At 43.3% G+C, this 13007-nt stretch overlaps 1 protein-coding gene across 1 annotated transcript in view; it reads right to left on the minus strand.

Moving 5' to 3' along the window:
* Nucleotides 1-1445: 1445 nt before the first annotated feature.
* Nucleotides 1446-13007, minus strand: part of LOC131265496 (zinc finger protein ZFAT) — a 31451-nt gene continuing 19889 nt past the window's right edge. The window contains exons 6-8 of the mRNA XM_058267768.1: nucleotides 10916-11119; nucleotides 1826-1982; nucleotides 1446-1754 (exon numbers count right to left, since the gene is read on the minus strand). Of these exons, the coding sequence (XP_058123751.1) occupies nucleotides 1566-1754; nucleotides 1826-1982; nucleotides 10916-11119 (550 nt within the window). The 3' untranslated portion in view covers nucleotides 1446-1565. The remainder of the gene's footprint in view (nucleotides 1755-1825; nucleotides 1983-10915; nucleotides 11120-13007) is intronic.

Below are 13007 nucleotides of genomic sequence, written 5' to 3' on the forward strand. Positions count from 1 at the left end.
GTACACGACAACAACACTAGTGTTGGCAGAATCGGGATTCGGAAGACTCGAACCCTTGGCCGATTCTAAAGGATTGGATCCGATTTGATGGGTTCAAATCCGACTTAATTCGTTTGGGTCTCGATTTGATTAAGACTTGATTAGAAAGTGATCAAGTCTCAGATTGTGAAAATGTAGAGACGATGTGATTGAATGTGTGATTGAAAGGTTTACGTGCGATTTGGCGCAGGGTATGTTAAAATAAATGAATCCATTTTAAATTAATCAATACACTCACGTTATCACACTAGTCATCAAAGGCATCGTGACAAATTCACTGGACTATCAAAATGCAGTGTTGATACCCAGTTTCTGCAGCTCGTAAATCAGCTAGCATCTGCATATTTCTCAAGCAGGGCAAGAGAAGACTATTGCAACTATTGAGTTGATTGAATTTTATGAGAAAAAGAGAACTGAAATTCTGATTTTCTTGCATAAATCGTTCAATGAATGAAATAATGACAGATATACCTGGCAATCTGAATTTGTCCGCATGGTATAACGGAATGGGATTCGGATTTGGCGATCCGGATCTCAGACCGGATCTGATTTGAAATATTAAAGTCCTTACAGGTATTTAATTTTTCCATCACTAGACAATACAAGAAAACCAATGGGCAACTGACAGTTGTCTTTTGCACCAAACACCTTTGCCACAAGTTTAATAATTGCTAATTTCTTTATAATGTTTTAGTCTTTTAGCCGAATCGAATATTTTTCGATCTATTTTAATTTTTAAGAAAATTTAACATCCGAGAAATGGCTTTAGGCAATTGAAGCTGAAGCTGTGGAAGCGAGCAATGTTCCTCTAACCATTATTTGTGGGTTTGTCGTTCGTTATTGAGAAGCAGATTTCATTCGCTATTTATAATAATAGCGAAGATACATTTTCTAAACATATCAAGCTGTTTGAAACATTTTTTTAAAAGAAAAGGTTTTGGTTTTGTAGTTTCGTCAAAACCATTGTTGTGTGCAATCAAATTGTGCAAGCGATTGCATAATTTAACCGCATACAACGTTTTCGTTGAGCTTGCGTGTTGTATGAAACTTAACATGGACTGCAACCGTAGCTTTTGTAAATTGTTTGTTGATTTAAAATAATTAAAACTTACGTTAACTTCCAGGAATTGTAAAATCGCCCGTTACTTGTCTTTAAACTTAAACATAGAATATTAAGAACCGCTTACAATCGGACATGGCAGTCTAATCACGAGAATGGAGCCAAGGAAATAGAAAGCTGCCAGATGTTTAAAAAAAAATTATTTAAAAATACACTTCATTTCTTTACTTAACTAGAAGATCCAAAACATATACAAAATATTTTAATAATTTTCTTCAGTAATGCGTTATTGCGTGACACGTGTTACAGGTTTATTTTTCCAACCATTCAGTCTTATTGCGTTCAAGTGTAGCATAAAACATGCTGTGCTATAAAGATTAAACATTGGAAATAGCTGCTGGAATGAACACCAGAGGGCGAACGAGAATTATGCTGCTTCCAGCATAACCGAGCACCATCAAGCGCATTAGAGTTTACATGCTTCGGCCGCTTCCTCCGCCGCAAGTTTGTGAATTTCCTGCAGATGTGCTTTGAATTCCTTTTGGAAATTAGTCCCAAATATCCGATCAATTTCTGGTTGCTGGCATAATTTACACTCATACAGGAACTTCCCTTTGTGCTTCGACGTAGAGATTACATGTTTGCGTAGATTTTCCTTCGATTGGCAAAAGAAAAACAGTGATTAAGTAAATCAAGTGCTTAATACTTATTTAACTTGGTACTTACAATGTTGTTGCATGAATAATCACAGTGCGGACACGCGTAGGGTTTGCTTCCGGAATGCACCAGAAGATGACGCCGAAGGTGTCCGGGAATGCGCGTGGCAAAATCGCACTGATCGCATTTATACTTCTTCCCCACGTCTTCGTGTCGGAGGGCATGTCTGTGAACGAGAAGGAAACAACATTAATGATACCGGTTGTAAAATGGTTGCGCATGGCAGAGATATCGTAAAATCGAAGAAAAACAACCGCTCAACGCCACCAACGCGCATAAAGGATGGATTAAATTACGGTATTCCGGAATGTTCGCTAACTCAAAACGTAAGTAGCGCACCCACTAAACGGTCGTAATGCAGTCCAAATTGCCATAAAGGTTATAACCTGCGTGTAGTTTCCCTCCTTGCTTCCTCCACACACACACATGGCCGTAGAAGGGAGTTGATAATAAATTCACTTGATAATCCCTCGGGTTTGAAGAACTTGAACGAACCGTAGAACGCAGAAAGGAAAAATCTGGTTCACTTTAATTGTCCATCGCAGCCAAACCCTTCCCGAGCGGATCGATCGTTGTTTCCAACGCAGCATAAGCATAATGATCGACCGTGTACCGAAGGTTCCGAATAAAATGGCCGGTTTCGCATCCCCGCGTGCCTTCCAACAGGAAGATAAAGGCGTATGCGGAGGCAAGCGGTGTCCGGAATCGGTATGATTCGATCGCGTCGGCCCAAATTGGAACTGCCGTAAAATGAAGAAATCGTGACTTATTAACTGACCGTTGCCCCACCCGTGCACACACACACACACACACTGGTCCCTTTCATCTCCCCCCCTCGGGAAGGAAAGTTCAACTCAACCGAAAGCGCACGCGTCCACCAGATTTGCGCTTGCCCCTTGGAAGGGCAGTTGGAGTGTCTTGTACGATCTGGTGGATTTACTTGAAGCTGCACCAAATACGAGACTAAAACAAGGGCACACATACAGATCGACTCCCTTTTGCGCACCCCCGATGTGCGCAATGGCAAAACGGTTGCAATGCGATCATATAAATTATACGCGTTGATGATATCGTGTCGATAATAATATGTATTAAGGTTTTTCACTTCACCCAAACCGAGCGGCATCGATTACGCGGTACTGACGGAAGCCCGGCACGGCGGGTGGGTTGACAAAGGTTTACGGAATGAGAAATTATGCGCCTGTGTCCCGCGGGAGGATGGCGACACGGCATATCGTCCGGTCGGCCGGGCCGAGGGAGGTTTCGGGAACGTGATGGGAACATGATCACCAGAGAACAGGGTATGTGCTTTATTTTCTCGTTCATCACATTGTAGGTCCTTCGGTGGGTGGGTGGAAAAGTTTCTAACTGAGATGAAGCTTATAAGAAAATACTTAGAAAATAGTAATTATTTATAGACGGTTTCTTGGCTTACATAACTATTTACTTGGCCAATATATTTATAAATGTACGTTCTTCTAACGCAAAGATCATCATTTAGACTTAAAAAATACACAATTTCGTAAGTGTTGCCTAGTTTAGCTTATGTTTCGTTTGTTTCGATTTAAAGACTGAAATATTGTTCAAGTCAATATGATTTTTAACTAGTCTTAAGAGTTTCAACAAGAACTAAATCAAATTTACGCGTCCGTAAAACAGTGTGATTCTTCACTAACAAATCAAGTCTAGAATTGACAATCAACTCGAGAGTAGATGATGAAAATTAGGCAATTCTGGAAAAAAAGCAATGAGAACATGAACACGTCATTAAATTCTTTAAAAATTAATCTAATGAATCATGGCTTAATGACATTAACGAAAACGTAGAAACAGTTTAACTTAATATGAAAAAGAATAAAACACTTTTAACAAGCTGTAATAATGCGTCTTTAAAAGTTCTATATTCTAGACCCTGTCACTGTTCGTTTTACCCCCCGAAAGAGTTTACCATCGGTTGCGTTCGTAGTGACTATTTGAACCGACGTCGAGTGCGACATGAAATCGGTTTCGAATTGTAACAATTTCACTCGGATTCGAGAAGAAAAAAAAAAGGCGGGCAGCAACAGCAGCGATCGCGTTCCTCTCGAATTACAAAGGGAGTACAAAAAGCAAACCTGCAGTAGGAAGTGAAGAAAATTGAAAACAAAGCTCTTCGCGCACCCGGCGTAAACGCGCCTTTTCGCGCATAATTCGCAAGTGGCTCTACCGTACGTGCATTATAATAATGTCCGCCGTGTGCAGCTTGCAGTTGGCCGGGGTCGTGGAACGAGAGGGAGGCAGGAAAATGAGACACACCATGTTGATCTGCCGGAGGGTGGTGGCTCGATTTTCCGAAACCGAATTCGATCGTGTCCCGCTGTCCGGCCAAAGGGGCGCATCTTGATCGAATATCATCCGTCCCGGGCGCTCCGAGGATCGACCACTGGAGCCGGGGCGATGAGAGCCGATGCGAGGCAAGATGAGCGTAAATATATTCACCAAACATCAACCACGGACGCAACAAGAGGTTGCTCGTTCGATGCAGGTCCGATGGCAAGCGTTCGAAGATGTGGTGACGCTTTTTCTTGCTTCGTCTTCGCGTTTCCCCGCGGAAATCGATCGTAACTCAGGCGGCATTTCGCTGCACATTTCCAGCGTGGCATGGCGGTATATGTAAATTGCGATCACTATGCGACAATCGGCATTTCGGCATTCGGCGCGTACTCCTTCGGAAGCCACAGTCAGTGTACACACCGCCGCATGGTGTCCATTTTCTTCCGGACGCTAGGCCCTACGAGCGGTCGGTGGAAGGAAGAGCGAAGTTGTCCGCCGGTATTTGAAACAGTTTCTGTTGCGGTCGGATATCGTTGCAATGTTCGAGATTTGTTTTAGTTTTAATGCCAATCCTCTTTGTCGAACAATCTATCCTTCTTGTTCTGTTTTCCGTCATCCATCGTTTCGAAGGAGAGTTTTAACGTGATTTGATTTGTTTTCTACATTAATTTGCGAAATATGAAACTGTTCGGAATCACAGTTTCATTTGTCTCTTTTTTGGAAATGTTTCTGGCTTAGGTGAGGAAATTTTATTTGGTTCTTTCCATCGGCTTAAGTCTTATTTTTACCTATCTGAAAATTTCACTAGACGAACTATTTTACAGTGGGATCATTGAAGATGAAAGTATCCTTCTTTGTTATATAGTTAATTGTCAAGGATATTCAGGATATGCATGCTCAAAAGATTTGATAACATGCTTAAAATATTAAGAAAAGCCTGTATCGGTGATTTTGAAAGAACTTATAAGACACGACAGATAATCAATATTTTTTTATTTTGAAACATTACCAAATGTAGATTTTATATATTTCTTTCAGGGAAGCAATTCTTGTGCAAGCTTATAGAGTCTTAATAAGACTATTGTACATCAATTTCAATGTTCTCTCCAGCATTCCCTTGGATATTGATGTTTATTATTTTAATAAAACATGATCAAGAAGAACGTCTATACTGAAGATCAACGATGACGATAACAACGACGGAGATCATCATCATTTATGTACGTTTGCTTCGCAATATTGATGTAATGGAATCACAGCGAGAATGCCAGCCGCTTCCAAATGTTGGCCAACGTCAGACATAACACTAGAAAATATGAAGACATTTTTATGCGCAACAACGTCACGAGCGCTTCATGTGCTGGATGTGTATATTGTACGAGATGGGGCACAATAACAAAAAGAGAGTAAATAGTGGAATAGGAAAGCTCACCACGCGCGGTGGTGGAAAGTTTTTTCCCATGCCGGCGAGAAGTTCGCTCGGTTTGTCTATTCCGGGTTCCTATTTACCCACTGTGCACCGTGCCGGATTGTCCGGATTCCGTGTTGTCGGTGGTCTAATAAACCCATTTGTGCAGCTGGGAACGTTCGTCGCCCGTTCGTCATAACCATAAGACCGGCCAATCGACATTCCCCACCGCGAGCGACCCCTCAAGCGAGTGGGAGGGAAACCCAACGACGACGGAAGCTAATCCATTGCCACGCGGCGGGGTGTAACGGAAGTAAACAAATCGTTTACTCAGGACTCGGGAAAACACCCGAGACGAGAAGCGAACGATCACGGAGGATCCATTTTGGCGCAGCGTTCCGAGGACAGTTGATTTTCATTTCCTCGGCTATTGTCTTTGTCCGTTTTTACAATTTCACTTTACCGACGCTCTTCACCCGCTCCGAAGGGGGGGTTTTATCCCTTTTCCGCCGGCCCAAAGTCCATGTAAACAGCACGATGGTGAAGTGAAGCTTCTTAATGTGCGTATCGTGAGGATTGTATGTTTTGATTAAGACCGTGTACGATTGCGCTGTTTGTTTGCGTCGGACGCCAAATTGCATTTGTTTTTCGCTGTTTTCCACACCGCTGCCGGTATCCACTGGGGGGGAAGGCACTTTTTCTTCCTTTACTGATTTGCGTGTTGGAGCAACGGAGTAAGGTTGCTCCAACACGCAAATCAAGGCAAACGGCGTGGAACGACACGAATCCGGCAGCACTCCAATCTGTTCGCTTCCCCCCGGCGAAAGATATTGATGACACATCCAACAGCGTCATTAACATCGTCTTCCGCTTCGGCCGCCCATTGTGCATTATTATGCATTTTGCAGTGACCTAGGAGGAACCGCAGTGGCAGTGGGTGGGCGAGGAATGCATAATAATGCAAATGATAATAAAATGAAATAATAACATAAAGAATTATCTGAGCGCAGGGAAAAGTGCACGTCTGTGTATTTCTCGGGCAGTAAAATGATGCGGACAGGGACACAGACACACACAGGGGTTGCAAAATGGTGGAAGTTTTTTAAGGTAAACCTAGTTATCGTCGGAATCCAAGTGCTCGGAAGGGGTACACAATTTTTAATAAAAATAATAGCAAATATAAGAATGCAGCTACCGAGGACGATCGGCAGAAGACGATAAGCGGAAAATATGCATACGTGGCCGATTAAAGACGAACAGACGACAGAGAGAGAGGAAGCGAGGTTCTCAAGCGTTGCTTGAAACAATGGAAAAGTGGAATATTAACCATGAATCCCACCCCGGAGTGCGCCCGGAAAAGTAAAAGAATTTGTATCAAAAATGGTGATAAATTCGTGACTGTCGAAAAGAAAAAACACAGATCCGGTATCGAAATGCATTCCCAAAAGCGTACAGCGGGGCGCTTGACATTGTCTATGGAACGATTTGAATTATGACTAGAAAGTTTAATACAATAATTATGTATTATTCATGCAAACCAAAAGGCGGAAAATGTAGCATATTTTTCAGTTATACGTATCCTATGTTTGATGGCTAGTATCCGAACATAAATTGTAGAAAATAAATATATTCTAACGGCTTTAAATGTTGGAGAGTTCAAAATTTTTATCTTCATATTTTTACAATAACATGTTGCATGATTTCGTTTCATAAAATTTTTATAACATCGAATCTATAAAATATGCAACTTTTGACAAAATTTTACTTATAACTATTTTCTATTTTCCTTTCCTATTCCTTTTCCAGAGTTAGTAATTTGAATAACCAAACCATGCAAACTTGGTTATTTTTTCCTAAACTTATTTCCTTCCATTATTTCTATACAAAACCGCAGATTTAATCTTTCTTCTCGTTAAAAGGTGAAATTAATGAAGTTTTGGCAAAAGGCAAGACTTTTTTTCGCGATTTCAAACGTTCGATAGGATTTCGGATACGATCATCCCATCGAAAAGGGAGACTCCTTTTTACATTCCAACGCCTTTGCGTTACGTCCTATTCCTCGAACGAATTTCGATGGTAGGAAAATTCCCTCGGGAAGGTTGGAAGGTTGCCCCACTCAAATCGAACCCCGGTGCCACCCCCAACCACCCCTCGTGGCTCGTGAGCGAGAGATATCTTATTTGATCTCGATTTTGACAATATTACGACCGTGACAGACGGGTATTTCTGCGCGGAACCCTGCGAGACAACAACGGGAGAGATATTGTGCATACGCCGTTTGTGGCCCTTCGGTTGGGTTTTTATTTCTCGTTCTCGTCTTTGTTTTCATCGGTCTTTAGGAATGATGACCACAAAGGGGTAAGGGTGCATCGCGAAGGCCTTTCGGTGGCTGCACTCGTTTTCCCTATCGCGCCGCCATCGTGTGAAGGTGCATTCCTGCGCCGGAGAAGGCAGCGTTCGAAGTAGCTGGTGGCAGAAGTTTTCGTGCACATTTTTGCATCAGCCCACTGAAGGTTTCGGGAGCTCCTCCTTGTGGCTCACATGGTTTTGGCCTGGTTTTTCTCCCATCTCCTCCTCTCTCCTTGCGCTGTCGTCTTTAAAGACCCATCATCGATATCGCAAACCGTGCCGCGAACAATCTCGAGCTTCGCCTCCCTCGACACCGAAACATGCTTAAGGTCCTTCGCCATCACTCTCACCACCTCCCCATAACCTCCCCGACCACTGATTACAGCTGTTTCCTTCGCTCCAACGATCTCACACAAAGCACGGAGCCCAGAGCTCATTGTTGTCTTCCTCTTTTTCCTGCGCCGGCTTACTCTTGCTACTGGCGGTGCATGCTGCACGAGATGCACACTGCTGCACTGCACTGACGGGTAGTATCACACAATATATGCATTATGGGACGCGTTTTTTTTCTCTCTCGCCAGACGACACAACCTTTAGCCGAAAAGTTGAGCGCGGAACCTCCGTTTTTTTTTGCGGGATCGGTTCGATGCGATATCGTATTTTTCCCGGCGCGTTCCAATTCGGTCATACGTCCTCGTGGTTCTCGGCGTCGACGAAGGTAGTTGATTGGCAATGAAATTGAATTGATCGAATCGTGGGGATGCTGGGGTTCGGCGAGGCTTAGAACACAACTTCTTGTGCTATGAAGATTATTGAAAAAGATATAGTTTTAAATGTCGATTGTTAGGACGGATTTTAGATTAAAATTGCTTAATATTGGTAGACAATTATGCCTTCTAAAATAAATCTAAATTTAAATATACTTGGTTGAAGTATGTATGTCAAATGAATATTTTTTTTCAATGAAACAAGGATAATTCTTAATTTTTGAAATGTTTAAATCATGTTTTAAATGAAATCAATATCAAATAAATGATCTGAGATTAGTGAATCCCTTATACAATTATGACTTTTAGACTGTAGGTTTTATGCAGGTTAGTTTTTTCTTAAATAATTTTTCGAAAATTCGTCTTGAGCCAAACATGAACCTTTTTGCAAATATTTCAAATATTTTGTCCGATACAATTTATTACACACTCTGAGCTAAACCAGCGTTCGTTAGCACCCAGCTCTCCCCTACAACAAACCCATGCGGTGCACATGTATCACATGCAACCGTTAAAAAAAGGGACTGTAAAAACTGAAACCGATCAGCGAGCGATCAGGTTTGTGTCTATTGAATTTACGTATTTCTTCACCGTAACTTTACGCCATCGATGGACCGATCTCCTCCCCCTCACCCACTCTCATCCAAGCAGCTTTTCGGCAAAAACTCGTGTCCAATTATTTCCGATATCCTTGCCGCACAGTGGCATTTCGGTGTGTGTATTTGCTTTGTTTTTTTCTTGCTCTCGGTGGTTGCTTGCAGGTTTCAGTTTTTTTTTTAACTTCTTCTACCCGTGCTTTCCGATCAGTCCAATCTCGGGACGTTCGCAGCTTGCACGTTATTTATATGCACTTACGGCCTGTTGATATCCTCGCAACCCGAGTGTCCTTCCAAAACCCCCACCCCTTTGATATGACGAAACGGTAGTCAACCGAGGGGGTGGACTGTGGCAGCGAAGGGGAATTTGTGTGTGTGTAAGATGGGAAATTAAAAACAATAAAAAAGTGCTTCGATATCAAAGGAATTCGGTATTAATTTAATTTAATTATTCCCCCATTGCCTTGTAGTTGTTTGCGTACGGGGCGTTTTTTCAAAGGCTTTAGCTGCGTAACTGCCTGCAACTGATGCTGAAGGGAATGGCCGCTTAACGTTCTCCCCGTTCGACAGCCACCATACGCCCAAGTATTTCATCGACCTATCGGAAGGCTGCGCAACAAAGGTGCAAATCCTTCATGCGTAAGATTCATGCAGCCAGGTTTATCGGAAAGCTCGTTACGCGCCCTCCCCAATGCAACGCTCCGTATGGGACGAAAAAATCAATCGTTGATAAACACAACCCTTCCCTTGTGCATTCATTGGTAGTGTGGGGAGGTCCTGAAGGGGGGGAAAATATTTTGTCCGTGGTTTTTTCCCCCCCATGTTTCCATACCCTCGTGCATCATGTTTTCGCCCTCACTGGAATATCCTCGCCGTAGTTGTCGCTGTCACTTATCTATTTGCGTTGCTTCGTTGTACATACGCGCAATTGCAGGCAAAGCTTTTCTTTAACCGCGCTCGTCCGAGTAAAGAATCTTTCTTTAGATAAGTTCCCATTTTTTTTCCTTCCAAAGAGTGAGAAAGAACCACACAATGGAAGCACCAGGTGAGTGTTCCTCCGTGGCGTGAATGTCCTTTTATAGAGGTTGGGGAGAGGTGGTAAGAAAATTCCCTCCCCCCAACCGTGGGTAAAATATCGACACGCGTTAACACACAATGCGAAGCATTGAATGGTAATTTTTGCTATCTTTCTGATAGTTCTGTGTTCTCCCGGGCTTCTGCAAAAGGAACTCATAAAACTCGAGCACGGCACAAAAATGCTAATGCGTTTCCCTCGAAGGCGTCTGCTACCCGTACGTCATCTCGGTGCTCGGAATGGTTGATAAAGTAATCAATTGGGATGGAAAAATGGGGAAATTCATTACCAACTTATCGCCAACACATGCCGGTTTGACGATGAAACCAGGATGATGGAAAACGCCGAACTTGGTTGATCGTGGAATAAGATTTGTGCGAAGGAAATTAATTGATTGGTTTTGGAGATTGAGGAAAAACCCACCGATGTGTGTAATTCGTTAATGAGAATCGAGAGGAAAAAGGTTCGCGTCCACACCGTCATCCGTCAACGTCACACAAGCTTCCCGGTGGAATCCCCCCCGAGGGTCTCCTCGGGGATTCCAATTATCGTGGAAATCATCGTTTAATTAGATGGGGTTTTCGCGCCTACCTTCGCAACTGGGCCAACGATTTCCCCCGGTAGTCGCAGCCGTCCTCGCTGCAGGCAAAGTTTCGCTCGTCCGAATGCGACGGCAGGTGGCGGCGGGCGTCGGCGGCGGACTGGGCCTGGTAGTGGCAGCCCTCGTACTGGCAGGCGAACGATTTGATGAGCCGCTGCTCGAGATGGACCTGGCTGTGTAGCTGCATGATGTGGCTGTGGGGTAGAAGAGGGAGAGTGCGAGCGACGATTAGTGGTCGGTTCTGTACGCCGGTGGGAAAATGGTAATGTGCGGACATTGATTTAATCATTACTTGGTACTATCAATCATGAAGGATTTGGCAGATTCTTATCTGGCCATAAGGAATACCCATTTCGTTTGAGATGGTTCAAGGAATCGAGTTACGTTTGGAAGAAAACAAGATCAATTCCGACTAAATACAAAGAAATACCCTTTCATAATTTTCGATTACATGCGCAGTGAATGCCTTTAAAAACACTGCTAATTTCGCACAGAATATTAATACTATTGGCGGAAGAAAAAGGTACACAAAAGTTACAAAACATACTTCACAATAACAAGTAAAGTATCCTTGACTAACATGATTAAATTTGCTCTAGACATGTTGTTAAAGCAATCTTAAACATGCCGAAAAGTATAAGACCAATTGTCTGTTAAAAAATTTAATAATTTGAACTGCTCATTAGCTTATTAATAAGACTATTCCAATTGCATTTTTCATGTTATATATGGCTATAATGTTCTCTTCAGTTAAATCTATTTATAAAATGTTATACAATTTGCACAATTATTCCACACAATGTTTTTCCCACTGACCAACCTCATTTTGATTAATTTGTAACATTTTACTCCGGTGCCAATTTCCTGCAGAAAAGAATTTTTCACGCTTGAAGGCGGTGTGACTAGCACAACTTTCCACGATGGCCAGCCATAGACGCCACCGAACAAAGAAGTGGTCAATTCCGATTGTGTCCCCGTATGCAAAACTCAAACTTACGACCATCGGGCACTAAAAACCATTCATCCCAAAAGCGGAATGCAATTATCATATATATCTATAAGCCGCCGTCCGTTTCTTTCCTAGCGCTCGCTTCCTTCCTTGCTTGCGCAAGCATCGTGCACTTTCTTTTCCATCCGGGCCAGTGGCCGGATCCCATCAACTGGGAAAGCGCCCTTTAGCTTCCATGTTCTCCTTTTCCCTTTGCCTGACGGAGTGACATTTTACGTTCGAAATGCAAATGACATTCGTCGGCGATCCGTTCGTTCCATTCGGTTTGAGATGCGTTCCGAGGACCACATTTTGTCCCTTCCCTTGCCTCCCGATCACTCACTTCACTGTTTCCGTCCCGCTAGAGGGCTGCCTAGACTTCTTCAAGCTCATCGTTTTGCTTCACTTGCTGCACTTTGCTTTCGTTGCATCGCTTTTTTCTATTCTCTCTCTTTCTTTCTCTTGTGCTATACGAAATGGATGTTGCGATAAATTTTTATGTTTATTATTATAATCAAGTGTAGTTTTTCTTATGACCGAGCGCTGCATTTCCCGGGCCACTTCCGTTCGAGGCGCGCACAGGACCCGGACCGGTTTCCGCGTTTCATGCACTCTTCTCAATGGCCAATTTGCATCCTGCCTGCGGACACGGACACCCAAACACTCCAATGCCAAAAAGGTGGCCATCGCCGGCAGAAGCAAACCCGGCGGAACTTTTTCCCATTTTGTCATCCGTCCGTCCATTCGGGATGAGTTTTTCCAAGAGCTTTTCGAAGACATTGGGGGGTGCGCTTGCCCCTCTAGTGGAAGACGGTCCTCGAAATCGGTCCTCCAAGCACTTGATGATGCATCGGAGTCGTCGTTTCGTCACCGTCGTCGGCGCTTTGAGTCTCCGGTGTCGATGAAATGATCCTTGCCTGATTCCCGCTCGCTTTCCAGCGCCCGGCGAAGGACATCAGCTGCATCAGCGAAAAGAAAGAAGTTATAACGGAATATCTGCAATTCCAAGAACTTTTCCCACAGTTGATGATAGTGTCCGAGAAGGGACAACTTTTTTCTCTTTCTCGTATCTTCATTCCGCGCCAGCAGATTCC

Source organism: Anopheles coustani, chromosome 2 (assembly GCF_943734705.1).
Source record: "Anopheles coustani chromosome 2, idAnoCousDA_361_x.2, whole genome shotgun sequence".
NCBI classification, from domain to species: domain Eukaryota; kingdom Metazoa; phylum Arthropoda; class Insecta; order Diptera; family Culicidae; genus Anopheles; species Anopheles coustani.